This window comes from Lepus europaeus, chromosome 10, assembly GCF_033115175.1.
Source record: "Lepus europaeus isolate LE1 chromosome 10, mLepTim1.pri, whole genome shotgun sequence".
NCBI lineage: Eukaryota > Metazoa > Chordata > Mammalia > Lagomorpha > Leporidae > Lepus > Lepus europaeus.
Window position 1 is genome coordinate 97,137,081 of NC_084836.1, and position 16,753 is coordinate 97,153,833.

The 16,753-nt window shown below is 44.4% G+C and overlaps 1 protein-coding gene across 2 annotated transcripts in view; it reads left to right on the forward strand.

Moving 5' to 3' along the window:
• Window positions 1-16,753, forward strand: part of DNAAF9 (dynein axonemal assembly factor 9) — a 131,574-nt gene that overhangs the window by 18,121 nt on the left and 96,700 nt on the right. Inside the window, exons 2-7 of one of the 2 annotated variants that reach the window (XM_062203933.1) lie at window positions 965-1,044; window positions 4,065-4,184; window positions 8,026-8,150; window positions 9,487-9,583; window positions 10,355-10,461; window positions 14,679-14,756. In XM_062203933.1, the coding sequence (XP_062059917.1) occupies window positions 965-1,044; window positions 4,065-4,184; window positions 8,026-8,150; window positions 9,487-9,583; window positions 10,355-10,461; window positions 14,679-14,756 (607 nt within the window). Of the gene's footprint in view, window positions 1-964; window positions 1,045-4,064; window positions 4,185-8,025; window positions 8,151-9,486; window positions 9,584-10,354; window positions 10,462-14,678; window positions 14,757-16,753 lie in introns of those variants that run through there. The other variant, XM_062203934.1, reaches the window with a different exon arrangement.

The following is a 16,753-nucleotide window of genomic DNA, read 5'->3' on the forward strand; positions in this document are numbered from 1 at the left end:
TGCTATTTTTGTCCTGCTCCTTCCAAACCTTGAACCTGAATGAGTTGGGGCATGGGAACATTAAGAAGAATCCAAAAAGGAAAAGGAATCTGAGCATGTAGTGTTGCGTAGCTGGGTGTAGGGCAGTGTACTGGGGCAGGTTCAGTTAGGGTGGCCATGAAGTCTGACCATTGTGGATGGAACAGTTAGTACAGTTGGTTTGTGAAAGATCTTAGTTAACGATGTGGAGGGCTGGGATTCTGCTCAATGTAGGGAAGAGATTACTATCTGGAGTATTAGGGAATAACTAGTGGTGGTAGGATCCCCTCTGGGGCTGGAAATAGAGGATACTGGGGAGGAAGAGGACCAGGTATACTGAGAGTGCGGCCCTAGATATGTCGGTATCTGGGAGTGCCTCTTCTCACATTTTGCTTGGGGGCAAGAGGAGAACCTGTGGCTGAAGGAATAATAGATCTGCACACAGATGGGAGCAGTTTTCCTCTGCTGATGTTCTCGGGGATAGCTATGAGGCTTCATTTAGGCTCTTAAATCTTCGTTTTTGTGTTTGCTTTTTGGTTTGAGACAGACTCATGAAAACCATAGTAAGGGCAAATCAGGGTAGAAACTCTGCTTCACAAACACGCAAAAAATAAGATGGCATTGGAATTTCCTGGAGGCAACTGCTGAGTTAGTCCTCTCCATCACTGACCTGCAGGGGACCAGAGAGCTCCTGACCATCACTTTGTAGTCAGAAATTCAGACTTAGTCTTCAGACCGGTTCTGAACAGTCTGTTCCAGAAAACAGACTAGAAAGGAAGCCTTCCCAATGCATTCTCATGGTACTGATACCAGAGCTACACAATTTCCACTCCTGGTTAAGTCATTCCTCTTCTTCACACCTTAATCATGGAATTCTCACACAAGATGCTGCTCTTCTCCTGGGCTGTGCCGAAACTCAGGGCATTGTTTTCTGTTCCCATTGCAGCTGCAGCCGACTCCGCCGAGTTCAGAGTATCCTGACCCAGAGCAGCAAGTCTCAGCCTGATGGTATCCTCTGCATCCTAGGTCAGTGCTTTTCTTCTTCTTCTTCTTCTTTTTTTTTTTTTTTTTAAGATTTTATTTATTTGAGAGAGAGAGTTACAGACACAGAGAGGGAGACAGAGAGAGAGAGAGAGGTCCTCCATCTGCCGGTTCACTCACCAGACAGCCACAATGGCCAGAGCTGTGCTAGTCTGAAGTCAGGAGCTTCTTCTGGGTCTCCCACACAGGTGCAGAGGCCCAAGCACTTGGGCCACCTTCCACTGCTTTTCCAGGCCATAGCGGAGAGCTGGATCAGAAGAGGAGCAGGCAGAACATGAACTGGCGCCCATATTGTGGAGGCTTAGCCTATTATGCCACAGTGCTAGCACCTGGGTCAGTGCTTTTAACAGATTGGAACAACTTGGCTTCTTGTCACAGGAAGATATTAATAATATGGTGAGATAAACAGTCAGCTGGTGTACTTCTCCTGGCTCTTACTCCCCTGAAATATGTTGGTATTTTTTATAATGTCTGCTTTTCTTTTTTCTTTTCTTTTTTTTTTTAATTTATTTATTTGAAAGGCAGAGCTACAGAAAGGCAGAGGCAGAGAAAGAAAAAGAGAGATCTTCCATCCACTGGTTCACTCCCCAAATGGCCACAACGGCCAGAGCTACCCTGATCCAAAGCCAGGAGCCAGGAGCTTCCTCTGGGTCTTCCTACATGGGTTCAGGGGCCCAAGGACTTGGGCCATCTTCTACTGCTTTCCCAGTCATAGCAGAGAGCTGGATCAGAAGTGGAGCAGCTGGGACTCGAACCAGCGCCCTTATGGAACGTTGGCACTGCAGGCGGCAGATTACCCACTATACCACAGCACCAGCCCCATATAGTGCTATTGTAATGAAGTTGGATGAGAGCATTCTTGGAGCTCCTTTTATCCCAACCCCTTCTTATCCGCAGACAGCTTTACCTCCTGCCCTTGATGCTTCACTCTTGCCCAGAACCAGAGCTCTGAAACTTCACAGACACCCAGGAACCAGGTACTGTATGTACCTGAGCACTGAGGGGCAGTAGTGAAGACAGTATTTGATTTCCTTTTCATATGTTTCTGACCCAGCCCACTAGAGCATAAGCTTCATGGGGGCCCTGTGCAGCCACAGTCACCACTGCACCGCAGTATACAGTTACAGTGCTCGTAGCCCTTGCACCTGAAATTTATGATTGTGAAATAACGAATGTTTGTGGTTCCATTCACTTGTTGTCGTCACATCTTTGGGTCTTTTTCATACCATTTAACCTGCCTTTATTTAATCCTCCTGTTCTGATAAAAATCCCAAGAAGTTAATTTTTTTTTTTTTTTTTTTTTTTTTTTTTTGTGACAGGCAGAGTGGACAGAGAGAGAGAGACAGAGAGAAAGGTCTTCCTTTTTGCCGTTGGTTCACCCTCCAATGGCCGCCGCGGTCGGCGCACTGCGGCCGGCGCACCGCGCTAATCTGAAGGCAGGAGCCAGGTGCTTCTCCTGGTCTCCCATGCAGGTGCAGGGCCCAAGAACCTGGGCCATCCTCCACTGCACTCCCTGGCCACAGCAGAGAGCTGGCCTGGAAGAGGGGCAACCAGGATAGAATCCGGCGCCCCAACCTGGGCTAGAACCTGGTGTGCCGGTGCCGCAAGGCGGAGGATTAGCCTGTTGAGCCACGGCGCCAGCTCCAAGAAGTTAATTTTTTTTACCTCTATTCTTAGGCCAGCTAAAATTATTTCAAGATCTTTTTTAAAAAGATTTTTATTATTTGAGAGACAGAGATGGAGAAAGAAAGAGACTGAGAGAGGGAGACAGGAAGAGGAGAGCATTCTCATCTGCTGGTCCACTCCCCAAATGCCCACAATGTCTGAGGCTGGGCCAGGCCAAAATTGGGAGCTGGGAACTGAATCCAGGTCCCCCAAGCAGATGGCAAGGACCTAACCACTCAAGCCATCAACAGCAAGCTGGAGTTGAGAGTAGAGCCAGGATAGAATCTAGGTACTCTAATATAGCACACAGGGGTCCCAGTTGGCATCTTAAATGCATGGCCAAACACCCACTCCATATTCCAAAATCTTTAACAAGCCATGAAAGGATTTGTTCAGTGTTTTTCTGGTTTTATAGAATGTTGGCATAAATTCCTTGGGAATTACCCTTCAGAAATTAACAACTTCAGGACAGGTGTTTGGCCTGGCAGTTAAGACACCAATTGTGTCCCATGTCAGAGTACCTGGGTTTGTCCTGGCTCTGCTAACAGCTGACACATACCCTGGGGGACAGCAAGCAATAGCTCAAGCAGCTGAGTCACTGCTACCCACGTGGCAAGCCTGGATTGAGTTCCCAGCTTTGACTCCCAGTTTTGACCTGGCCTAGCCCTGGCTATTGCAGGCATTTGGGAAATGAACCATTTAGGAAATGAGCCAGAAGATGGGAGCTCCCTTTGTCTGTCTCTCTGTCTGTCTCACTCTCTGTGTCTCTGCCTCTCAAATATTTTTTTAAATGGAGAGGATTTATTAAAAAATTAACCTCAGTAGTCAAGACTGTTTGATTGTATCAGCAAAATGTTCTTGGAATCCAGGTAAGAGTCCTTGATGTTGGGGCCTGTTTTTTTCACAGAGTTACTTAGTTTGGTTTCTGGTCTGAGGGGCCAGTGCTGTGGCATGGGGGGGAAAGCCGCTGCCTACAGTGCCAGCATCCCATAAGGGCACCAGTTCAAGACCTGGCTATTCCTCTTCCAATCCAGCGCTCTGCTATGGCCTGGGAAAGCAGTATGAGATGACTCAATTCCTTTGGCCTCTGCACCCACATAGGAAACCCGGAAGAAATTCCTGGCTCTTGGCTTCGGGTTGGCCTAGCTTCAGCCATTGTGGCCATTTGGGGAGTGAACCAGTGGATGGCAGATCTCTTTCTCTCAGCCTCTGTCTCTCTGTAACTCTGTCTTTCAAACAAACAATATCTTAAAACAAAACAAAACAAAAAAACTGATCTGAGCTGCTGCCTTTAACTTGACATCAGAGTTTTTCTGACCAGAACTTTCTTTGCCTTGCAGGAATTGATAGCAGGTATAATGAAGGCTGCAGAGAGCTGGCAAATTATCTTCTGTTTGGTTTGTACAATCAGAATATCTGTGATTTTGAGATAACGGGATTTTCTGAAGAAGTTCTAGATGGTAAGTATATATTTGTAAATTCTGAGTGAGAGAGGAGTAGGTACTTATTTCTTTGGATCTTTATTTCATGCTTTTTTAAAAAAAAATGATAACATATCATCAAATATAAACTAGCCCAAAGCCACTGTAAGTTTTTTGCCTTTTTAATAATGAAAAACAGGGATGGCTGCTGCTTGGGATGCCTACATCTCATGTTAGAGTGCCAGTTTGAGGCGCGGCTGCTCCATGCTTCAACCCAGCTTTCTGTTAATGTGCCTGGGAGACAGTGGATGATGGCCCAAGTGCATGGGTTCCTGCCACCTGTATGGAAGACTCAGATGAGGTTCTTGGCTCCTGGCTTCAGCCCTGGCTGTTCTAGGCATTTGGAAAATGAACCAGTGCACGGAAGATCTTGGTATCTCTCTCTTTTTCTCTCCCCTTCCCTCACTGCCTTCTTCCATTCCCCTCTCCTCCCTGCCCCCTCCTCCTCTGTCACTCTGCCTTTCAAATAAATAAATAAATCTTTTTAAAAAATGGAAAGCAGCATTTATTCTTTGCTGATAGATAAGTAATATACTCCTCTTGTTCAGTAGCTAGATAATAAGAGATTACCAACAAGTAGTTTTCAGAATATATTTATTGGCAAATCAGATTTAGGGAAAAAAATAAACATCAGTATTCAACTATTCAACTTTATCTCTTTTTAGCAAGCTAATAATTTTCCTTTTACATTTTTTTTTTTTTTTTTTTTTAATTTGAGAGGCAGACAGAGCGCCCATCTTCTGGTTCACTCCTCAGATGCCTGCAGTGGACTGGGCTGGGCTGGGCTGGGCCAAAGCCTGGAAGCTGGAACTCATTCCATGTCTCCCGTGTGGGTGACAAGGACCCAACTACTTGAGCCATCACCTGCCTCGCAGAGTCTGTATTAGCAAGAAACTAATCAGAGCCAGGGCTGAGTGTTGAACCTGGGTATTCTGATGTGGGACATGAGCATCCTAACCAGCATCTCAACCACTGGGGTAAACACCCACTCCATTTCCCACTGCCTATACGTGCTGAAGGTTCAGATTATGTGCTGTTGTCTTGTGAAAGCACTTTCAGTTGTGAGACAAGGTTGAGCCTGCAGGCTGCTCCTACAAGGAATACTTCATGTGGATCTTCAGCGGAGAGACAAAGACTCTTTATCCTGCTGTCTTTGGGAATTGTTTTCAGTGTGACTTTAATTCATGACGATGTCTGTGAGTACAATGCAGGCTTTCTGTTTACATTCCCCTTTCTGCAGCCTGGAGACACTCCGCCTGTGTTGATGCTACTATGGGCTGTTGCCCAGGAGCTATCTCTGATATCACTTACTTAGCATCATGACTTGTCTGCCAGATGGGCCAAGAGACACAGGAATGGACAAATAAGACTAGACAAAAAACAGACAGCTCTTGTGAGGCAGCTAGGGGAGGCAAGAAAGCAAACGTGTGACGTGAAATAATCTTGAGTATAGTGATCGCTTTAGTCCTCCAGAGAACATTGGGCAGTATCTGAAGATGGTTTTGATTGTCACAACTGCGCAAGGGTGCTGCTGGCATCTAGTGGGTAGAGGCCAACAGTGCTGCTAAGGATCTTAGAATGCCCAGGACAACCCCCCACTCTCGAGACTGAAAAACCCAACTCTAGTGTATGTAAAAACTCTTGTTTGTCATAATAGATTGTTAAAAGCTTTCTTTTTTATTAGGAACTGCAGAAAGAGAAATTGCTCCTTCAATTTTTTTTTTTTTTCAATTCAAGTTTGGCTTCAGATTTGCTTTAAAATGTTTTTCCCTTATGCTGTACAGCATCTACTGGTTTGGAAAGAATTAATTTGGCAGCTCATACTAGCCACATATTTCATTGCATCCAAAGTTATTAAGGATATTATAGTACCAAAATTAAGAGAATAGTTTAAATACTGAAAGGGATAGTTTGCTTATCTTTGTCTTCATCCTGTTACTTGACACCATGGATACTCGGAAAATGAGCATTTCCCTACAAATTCGTAAATTTATTTTAAAATCCAAGAGGTTAGAAGCTGGTATCACCAGATTTATGCTTCTGTGTTTCAGTCTCTAATTATATGAGAAGACAAAAAAGCCAACATAAGGGATTTATTTTAGAAAGAAAATATTTCATAGGGGCTGGCATTGTGGTATAATGGGTTAGGCCACCACTTGCAATGTCGGCATCCTATATGGGCACTTGTTCAAGTCCCAGCTGGTCCGCTTCAAATCCAGCCCCTTGCTGGGTAAGTGATGGAAGATGGCCCAAGTCCTTGGCCCCCACAACAACATTGGAGACGCAGATGAAGCTCCTGACTTCGGCCTGGTCCAGCACTGGCCATTGCAGTCATCTGTGGAGTGAACCAGCTGGTGGAAGATGTCTTTCTCTCTGCCTCTGCCTCTCACTCTGCCTTTCAAATAAATAAATCTTTTAAAAAAAGTGAGAGTTTATTACTATATATATATATATATATATATATATATATATATATATAAAGCCAGCTTCATGGAACCTTATTTCAGGAGGTCACTGAGCAGGTGGTCAACTGTGGTCAGTATTTGTTGGGTTTATAATTTTTTAAAAAGATTTATTTATTTATTTAAAGGTCAGAGATACAGAGAGAGAGGAAGAGACAGGGAGATCTTCATTCCACTGGTTCACTCCCTAGATGGCCACAGTGGCCAGCACTGGGTCAGACTGAAGCCAGGAGTTAGGAGCTTCTTCCAGGTCTCCCACATGAGTGGCAGGGACCCAAGTATTTGGATCATCTTCTGCTGCTCTTCTCAGGCCATTCGTAAGGAGCTGGATTGGCAGTGAAGAAGCCAGGACACAAACCGGCATCCACACAGGACACAGGTGTCACAGGCAGCGGCTTCACCTGCTGTGCTGCAACAGAAGCCGCCATAGTGTGGTTTTAAAACGTGTGGTCCATCACACCGTTTTCTGTGTTGGCATTGCCTTACACCTGCTGCATTCAGTGCTTCCCTCCTTCCTGTGCCTTTCTCACCTCCAGCAACTTCCAGCTTCATCTTGTTAGAAGGCGGCCAGCTGGCTCTGGTCTCAGAGGAATCAGGGAAGAGAGCCTCTGTTTGCTTCTGAAAATATGACTGCTTTCATTCTCACTGTTCAAACTACTTTACTATTCCTGCTGCATTCCATGGGCCTTCTGTTTACCTGGATTATTTGTACCCTTGGGGTTGCTTTATTTACTTGACCTACCGACATTGATGGCTACTCCTCAAATCTGGAGCTGCTAATATATTTATAGAAGCTCTTTCCCCTGCCTGTACTTCCTTCCTCCCAGTCTTTCCTGTGAACAAAGTTCACCAGTGTACACAGTAACCCTTCCCACAGCTGACAGGCATGTCCGGGCCCAAAATTGCCTTGAATCAGATGAATCAGGAGCCAAGATGCTGATATCTGTGGGAAACCACCGGGTGTATTTGGTGCTGTTTTCCTGCCTCAGTGGCTTTCAACTTTGGGGTTTTCATTTGTATGTATCTCTGCAGTGAAGTACACAGCCAACTTCAGTACCACAAATTTGACTGTGTTGAACTTGGCAGAATACCATGTTTCAGTGTATGAAGACTGTTCTCTGTCTTGTGCCTAAATTGCCATAAGCAGAGGACCATGGTGGTGGGAGCGTTGTATGGGGAGTAGGAAATCTGGGCTGTCAACACTTGAGTGTTCTACATTCCTTTGAACACATTAGTTCTCCGTTTAAAGTTTTGTTCCATTGTCTCTGACATATTTTTAATGGTTTAACTAATTATATGAGCAGGAAATGATAATGGAAAAGCTTCTGACAATCTGTGTTGACTTGTTTTTCTTACAGACGTGATTATACTGATTAAATCAGACAGCGTCCATCTGTACTGTAATCCTGTGAACTATCGCTATCTTTTACCCCTTGTGGCACATTGGAGAAACCTGCACTTCCACTGCATGACTGAAAATGAGGTGAGGAGAAAAGGTGGAATAGGCACTTAGAGATGCTCTAAGGAAAGTGTAGATATGAAGGGCTGGCACTGTGGTGTAGTGGGTAAGGCTGCTGCCTGCAGTGCCTGCATCCCATGTGGGCACCGGTTCAAGTCCTGGCTGCTCCACTTCTGATCCAGCTCTCTACTTTGGCCTGGGAAAGCAGTAGAAGAAGGCCCAATTCCTTGGGCCCCTGCCCCTATGTGGGAGACCTGGAAGAAGCTCCTGACTCCTGGCTTCAGATTGGCACAGCTCCGGCTGTTGCAGCCATCTGGGAAGATCTCTCTCCCTCTCTCTCTCTCTCTGCCTCTGCATTTCAAATAAATAAATAAAAGTAAATCTTAAAAAAAAAAAAAACAACAAGGCTCTTTGCTACAGAGGTGCAGATTAATTTTGGCAAATATCCTTGGCTAAATATTAGAACTGGCTCAGGGATGACAGTGTGAGTATTTCTGATTAGCAAATATAATAGATTGACTTTGACAACACCCTTTAAGACCACTCCTCTATAAATGCCATTTGGGATAACTGATAAAATGCAGAAAAAAGGGCCCATGCTGTGGCTTAGTAGGCTAAGCCTCTTCTTGCAGCATCAGCATCCCATATGGGTGCCAGTTCATGTCCCAGCTGCTCCTATTTAATATATATTTAAATATATATAAATATATATATATATAAATATATATATATATATTTGAAAGAGTTACAGAAAAGGAACAGAGAGAAAGAGAGAGAGGTCTTCCATCCATTGCTTCACTCCCCAGATGGCTGCAATGGCCAGAGCTAAGCTGATCCAAAGCCAGGAACCAGGAGCTTCTTTCGGGTCTTGCATGTGGGTGCAGGGTCCCAAGGACTTGGGCCATCATCTGCTGGTTTCCCAGGCCCATTAGCATCGGAAGCTGGATTGGAAGAGGAGCAGCCGGGACTTGAACCGGCACCCATTTTGGATGCCGGTGCTGCAGGCTGGGGCTTTAACTGGTTGCACCACAGCACTGGCCCCCCAGCTACTCCTCTTCCAATCCAGCTCTCTGCTTATGCTGTGGGAAAGCAGTATAAGATAACCCAAATGCTTGGGCCCCTGCACCTGCGTGGGAGACCTAGAAGAAGCTCCTGGCTCCTGACTCCGGATCAGCCCATCTTCCACAGTTGTGGCCATTTGGGGAGTGAACCATTGGATGGAAGATCTTTCTCTTTGTCTAATTTTACCTCACAAATAAATAACTGACATCTTAAAAAAAAAAAAAAAAGAATTGAGAAAATAAGAGACTTTGTGTGATGTCTCACCAAAACTTATTTTTCTTTTCATTTCTCTCATTAGTATGAAGATGAGGAAGCTGCAGAAGAATTTAAAATTGCCAGCTTCGTGGACATGGTTAGAGACTGTAGTAGAATCGGCATTCCTTACAGTTCCCAAGGTGAGTATTTGACAGCAAGCCATTTGCAAACCTTGCTTAGATACTGTGTAGATCAAACATGTCTATTTCTGCTTTCATTGGAGGCATTGAACTGGGAAACCCCTTGATCCATTTTTACTAAAAGCAAAGATAAAGCAGGGGGTACTTTGCCACCCAAGTTTGTATTCATAACTGTGAAGTTTCTGCAATAACGCAGTTGGCTACCAGTGGTCAGGTAGAAGAACTGGTAAGGGAATTAGCACTGTTGACATCTAGACTGTATCACTTATTGTGCATAAAATATAGATGAAGTTCTTGGTAAATAAATAGTAATTTGGATAGCTATTTAAAAAGTAATGCTGACAGTGAGGTTCAAAAATGATGGTAAAATAAAGGAAAAAATTAAAAAGTTTAACATGCATATATTGTAGCAAAAACAAAATCCTTCCACATAAAACCTAATGACACAAGAAAAGAACAATTTGGTAGTTTTCTCTTGAGAAAGCTGATGGGTATGTTTCTTAAAAGAAGCCAGATTTGGGTCTGTTGATAATTATACCCACTGAATGATGCAAGTCAGATGTAATAGGCTACTTACTTATTCTTTATTTAGTCACTTAGGAAAATAAATGTGAAAATAAAGAGAAATCTGAACTTACGTAACTACTTTATGGTTTGAATTTTCCTGGTACGCTTGTGAGAAATGATGCCTATTTGACCGCTTTAGATCAGCCTGAGACTGTTATATCCCAGGAGATATCTGATCTGTGTTGTTGTATTTCATTCCTGTAGGTCACTTGCAGATATTTGATATGTTTGTGGTGGAGAAATGGCCAATTGTACAGGCCTTTGCACTTGAGGGCATTGGAGGAGATGGATTTTTTACCATGAAATATGAGGTATGTATGAAAAGCAGTATGCCTCATTACTGTGTGAGACTATGCTGTTCTAATGAAGGACGCACAGAGTGGTGTGTATTACTGTAATAACTGGAAGTTTTTCCTGGAGCAACCTGGAGGACTTAGCTGCCGTTTAAGGCTAGCCCCCTGCATCTTGTTCTCGCCGTTCCTGTCAATCCTTCTCTCTCCTTTCTCCACTCTGAGTCAGCTGTCCTTCCTTTCTGGTCCTGTTGCACTCTGGGCTAAATTCTTACTCTTATAGCTTTTATCATTCTGTGATTAGACATTTGTCATTGCCGTGCCTCGCCACCCTCCCACTCACCCCTGACCCCTGAACTAGTAGGTCCTTGGGTACAAGAACAGAGCTTCTGTTGTGCATACCTCATATGATCCTATAATTGAGAAATGAAAGAGTACAGAATTTTATATAAATACTATACAGTAGAAGAATGAAAAGGTTAGCTTTTGTGGTAAGTGCCTTTTTTTTTTTTTTTTTTTTTTGAGAGGCAGCAACAAACAGAGCTCCCATCTATATTGAATCTATACTGATTTACTCCCGAAATGCTCATAGTGACTAAAGCTGGGCCAGGCCAAAGCCAGGAGCTGAGAATTCAATCCAAGTCTTCCACATAGGTGACAGGGACACAACCACTTAAGCCATCAAGTGTTGCTTCTCAAGAGTCTGCATTGGCAAGAAACTAGAATCAGAAACAGAGCCAGGATTGAACCCAGGTACTCCGATGTGGTATGCAGTTGTCTTAACCAGCATCTTAACTGCTAGCCAAACCCCAAACTCCTACCCCAAGAATAATGTCTTTTGCAAGTATATTCCTTGCATCTAGGAGTTGACTAATAAGTGAAAGGGGTCCATCCAGAGTACAGATTAGGGAGGATGGCCTGATAGTTTAGCAGTACCACCACAGGCATCTGCGTGCCTCTAGGCTCTTCACAGTAGTGACGTGTTCCCAGCACAGGAAACCAGGGAAGGGGAGCTTGGCCATGCTGGTAATGGGGACTTTCTGTTAGTAAGTGGGACATTCAGAAGCAAGGCACAAGGCTGATTCCCACCCTTCCTTCTGAGAAGCACTAGTGTCCCTAGGAAATGAGCAGGCTTGCTACACCCTCTAGTGTTGAGCAGCCTGGGTTGCATGGCTAAAGAGCATCGTCCCACCTGGACTCCACTCTTCTCCAAAACCACAGTGTTCTCATGTTGATTATGAGTAGCATAACATCGACAAAGCTGTGGGAGGTACCCCTGATCCGATGTGACACTCTTGTAATTCAGAAAAGGGGCTTGAAAAAGAGGCAGGCTATGAGGTAGACAGGAAGCTTGGCATTTTTACAAAGATACTAATGTTGGGGCCAGTGCTGTGGCACAGCAGGTTAAAGCCCCAGTCTGCAGCACACACATCCCATATGGGCACTGGTTCGAGTCCTAGCTGCTCCTCTCCTGATCCAACTCTCTGCTATGGCCTGGGAAAGCAGTAGAAGATGGCCCAAGTCCTTGGGTCCCTGCACCCATGTGGGAGACCTGGAAGAAGCTCGTGGCTCCTGGCTTCGGATCAGCTTAGCTCTGATTCGCCATTTGGCGAATGAACCAGTGGATGGAAGACCTCTCTCTCTGTGGATCTACCTCTCTCTCTAACTCTGTCTTTCAAATAAATAAAATAAATCTTTAAAAACAAAAGATGTTAATATTTTAAATTTTTAAAATTTAAAATATCTGAAAGACACAGAGACAGATAGAGCTAGCTTCCATCCATTTGGTTCAGTCCTCAAATACCATGGCTGTGAAGTTGAAGCTAGAAGCTAGAAACTCAGTCCAAGTCTCCCAGGTGGGTGGCAGGAACCCAGCACTTGGGCCGTCACCCCTGCTTCCCAGGGTCTGCATTGGCAGGAAGCTAGAGTCAGGAGCCAGAACTGGGTAATCCATCAGGGTAGTCTTAACCAGCATCTTAATAGCTAGCTAAACACTTGTCCATTTATTTATTTATTTTAAAGATTTATTTATTTATTTGAAAGTCAGAGTTACAAAGAGAGAGGAGAAGCAGAGAGAGAGAGAGAGGTCTTCCATCCGATGGTTCACTCCCCAGGTGGCCGCAATGGCCGGAGCTGTGCCGATCCAAAGCCAGGAGCCAGGAGCTTCTTCCCGGTCTCCCATGTGGGTGCAGGGGCCCAAACACTTGGGCCATCTTCTACTACTTTCCCGGGCCATAGCAGAGAGCTGGACAGGAAGTGGAGCAACCATGTCTCAAACCGGCGCCCATATGGGATGCTGGCGCTTCAGGCCAGGGTGTTAACCCACTGCACCACAGAGCTGGCCCCAACACTTGTCCATTTATAATTGTGATTGTATGAACTAGGCATTTGAAGAGTGCCTACTATATGCCAAACTCTGTTCTAAGCACTTTCTATGATTTGACAGATTTAACTCTTAAAAAGTAAAACAGAGGGTTGTTTGAGGTAGGTACTTTTTTTTTTTTTTTTTTTTTTTTAATTTATGTTATTTATTTGAAAGGCAAAGTTGCAGAGAGAGGGGAAGAGACAGACAGAACAGCCTGGGCTGGGCCAGGAAAAGCCAGGAGCCAAGAACTTCATCTGGGTCTCCCATATGGGTGTGGGGTCCCAAGCACTTGGGCCATGCTCTGCTACATTCCCAGACACATTAACAGGGAGCCGAATCAGAAGTGGAGCAGCTGGGACTTGAACCGGTACCCACACAGGATGCCAGCATTGCAGGTAGTGGCTTTACCTGCTAGACCACAATGCTGGTCCCAGTAGGTGCTATTTTACATCCGTGTTTTACTGAATGGTTAAATGGTATTATCTGAAGTCCCAGAGCTTGTGAGTGGCAGGACTGGAGCCAGGTCCACATGGTCTGGCTTTAGAGACTGTTTCTAACCCCTCAGCTGCAGCTAGAGTCTTCCTGGGAAGCAGCACAGTGGTAGCTGCATGGTTGCTGCAACCCACTGAGACCGGCTCCAGCTCCTGCCTTAGTGTGCATCAGATCATGAAGTCACATTCATAAGGAACTCAGCTGCCTACCCCCAAAACCTTTGAAAGGTATCCATCATCTGAGGGTTCCAGAATGATAGCTAAGACAAGTCTCAAAGTGATCATTGTAGCTATGCAGCGAGTTTGCATGACAGACAGCTAGACCAGAATGAAACATGAAGTGGAACTGATAGGTTAGCTGGTATGTTTAAACCAGTCGTTCTCAATCTGCCCTCCCCTACCCCCAACATTTGACAGTGTTTGGAAATGTTTTTGATTTGCCTTTGCTGGGGAGAGGAATTACACTGATAAGGCCCAAGGATGCAGCCAAGTGCCCTGCAGTGCCCATGGCAGCCCCACACAAGATATAACTCTTAGGCCCAAAATGACAGTAGTGTCACTGTTGAAAAACCCTAGAGTAAGCATATTAGCAAGTGAGGTAGAGTAGGTAGAAAAACATTTAGGATTTTTTTTTAATCATGCAAGTAAAAAAAAAACTGCTGGTAATTCTAAGAAAAACAAAAATAAGACAGAAAAAAGTAGTATATAATTAGCCTGTGGTGAATAATATTTACATGGCTTTATATTTTAAACAGTAATTGTTGCTGAAGCTCAAATAGTCAAGTTATAGGTTTTAAATATTTGTGTGTGTGTGTGTGTGTAGAGAAAAACTAGGGTCAAGGATGAGTGCAGAAAAGCTACAACTTTGCCATGTCGTAATTTCTAAATTGGTAGATCAAGAAATAGTAATAAAAGCATATTATATCACAATATGGAAGCAAATAGCAAAAGCAAAATGTTTAAAAAGTTCTAAGTGCTTCTGAGGGGTGACACTAGTGGGGTTTATGAAAGGTTGGAGTAAGAGGTCAAAATTTGTTATTACAAGTTCTTTGTATCATTAACCATAGGCATATATTATCTTGATTAGAATTTTATCTTAAAAAAGGCAAAAGTATAGAATAACTGTGTGTATGTATGTACATACGTGTAAAAATATGTATATGCCAATCTTGAACATAAAAGATGTACCAACGGTTCTAGAATAATAGTTCCCTTGAATGGGAAAGCATATATTAGTATGTATAGGTTCTACTATAATTGATGAAAAAATTGATCTAGTCTAATGCTGCATTTAAACCAAATTATTTCTGAACATCAGAAAATAATTCTGATTATGCTAGTGATATTGACGTAATTATTTCAATGTTTTTGCCCTTCTGCAGTTACAGGATGTGAGCTTGAATCTCTGGAATGTCTACAGCAAGATGGATCCTGTGTCTCTGGAAACTTTGCTTTCAGAAGTAAGCAGCCAAATAGTATTCAACTTTTGAATGGTATAGCCAGCTCATTACTGTTTAATGATATTTACTTTGAAGAAATGCAAGGTACATTTTAACTGGTTTTAGTCAAGGAATAGAGCAGTTTCCTTGACTGTTATTTCATACCCTGTGGTGGGGAAGGGGTGGAGGGGGTGGAGGGGGAGTCTTAGAAAGTGAGACTACCTCTTCCACTCTGAGGAAACCATACTTGAGACAAAACCATGGCCTCTTGCCTGATGCAGGGTTTGTTTTCACCTAAAGACATGAGCTTTAAGTAGAACAATACAGAGGTTGTCTTTTTTTGTACTCTGGCATGAAAAGATAAAATGATGCAGTATGATTTACAGGGATCAAGAATTCAAGCAAGGATGTAAACTTGTTCTGTAAAGGACAGGATACTAATGGGTTTCATCTGTCTGTGGTTCCTGTTGCAGCTCCTCAGCAGTGCCACTGTGGCTGGCACTCACGCAGCCCCACAAAGTACATAATAAAGGGGAGTGTCTGTGCTCCAAGGAAAATATATTTACAAAAAGATGCTTAAACAAATAGCTGTGTGCCTATGTTCCAAGGAAACTATGAGAATGTGTTGCATGCCTGCTGCCTTAAACTGCTAACCTTTGGATTAGAGGGTCAGACATTAATTGTTCATCTGAACTTTGAAAAAAATTTCAGGGTAGGGGAGCAATTTGCAATGAGAAGCAATAAACAAAACTAAAGCTGTAGGGGCCGGTGCCGCGGCTCAATAGGCTAATTCTCCGCCTTGCAGCGCCGGCACACCGGGTTCTAGTCCCGGTCGTGGAGCCGGATTCTGTCCCAGCTGCCCCTCTTCCAGGCCAGCTCTCTGCTGTGGCCCGGGAGTGCAGTGGAGGATGGTCCAAGTGCTTGGGCCCTGCACCCCATGGGAGACCAGGAGAAGCACCTGGCTCCTGGCTTCGGATCAGCGTGGTGCACCGACCGCAGCTTGTTGGCTGCGGCGGCCATTGGAGGGTGAACCAACAGCAAAGGAAGACCTTTCTCCCTGTCTTTCTCTCTCACTGTCCACTCTGCCTGTCAAAACAAAACAAAACAAAACAAAACAAAAAAACTAAAGCTGTAGGAAGAAGTACTTTGGTTATGGAACTCAGTAGTATCTCTCACTGGCCTTGGGTGGATACTCATGGTTATGGACTTGAATTTTTTTAAAAAATAGTATTTTAAATTTTTGCTAATTTGTTTTAGAGGCAGTGAGGTAGAGAAAAACAGAAAGCTCAGATCTGTTGCTTTGCTCTCCTAATGTCTGTAATGGCCTGGCTTGGGCTAGTCTAGGCTGAAGCCTGGAGTGGGGAATTTAATCCAGGTCTCCCATGTGGGTGGCAGTAACCAATCTCCTGGGCCATCACCACTGCCTCCCAAGGATTGCATTAACAGAAAGCAGAGATCTAAACTAGGTACTCTTACGTGGGATGGGAATGTCTTGATCGCTAGGCTAAATTCCTCTCTGGACTTGAATTTTAAGTGTGTCTGGCTCTGTGATGTGTCACTTTAACCTGGTACTCCACATCTAGAGGAGAGAGTGTTTGTTGTCAGTTTTCATAACCAGAAGTAGTTCCCAAAACAGAGTGCTTTAACAGGTCAGGAAAGGGTATAAGAGGGGGCCGGTGCCGCGGCTCAATAGGCTAATCCTCCACCTAGCGGCACTGGCACACTGGGTTCTAGTCCCAGTTGGGGCACCGGATTCTGTCCTGGTTGCTCCTCTTCCAGGCCAGCTCTTTGCTGTGGCCTGGAAGTGCAGTGGAGGATGGCCCAAGTGCTTGGGCCCTGTACCCCGTGGGAGACCAGGAGAAGCACCTGGCTCCTGCTTTCGGATCAGCGCGGTGCGCCGGCTGCAGCAGCCATTGGAGGGTGAATCAACGGTAAAGGAAGACCTTTTTCTGTCTCTCTCTCTCTCACTGTCCACTCTGCCTGTCAAAAAAAAAAAAAGGGGGGGGTGTTATAAGAGG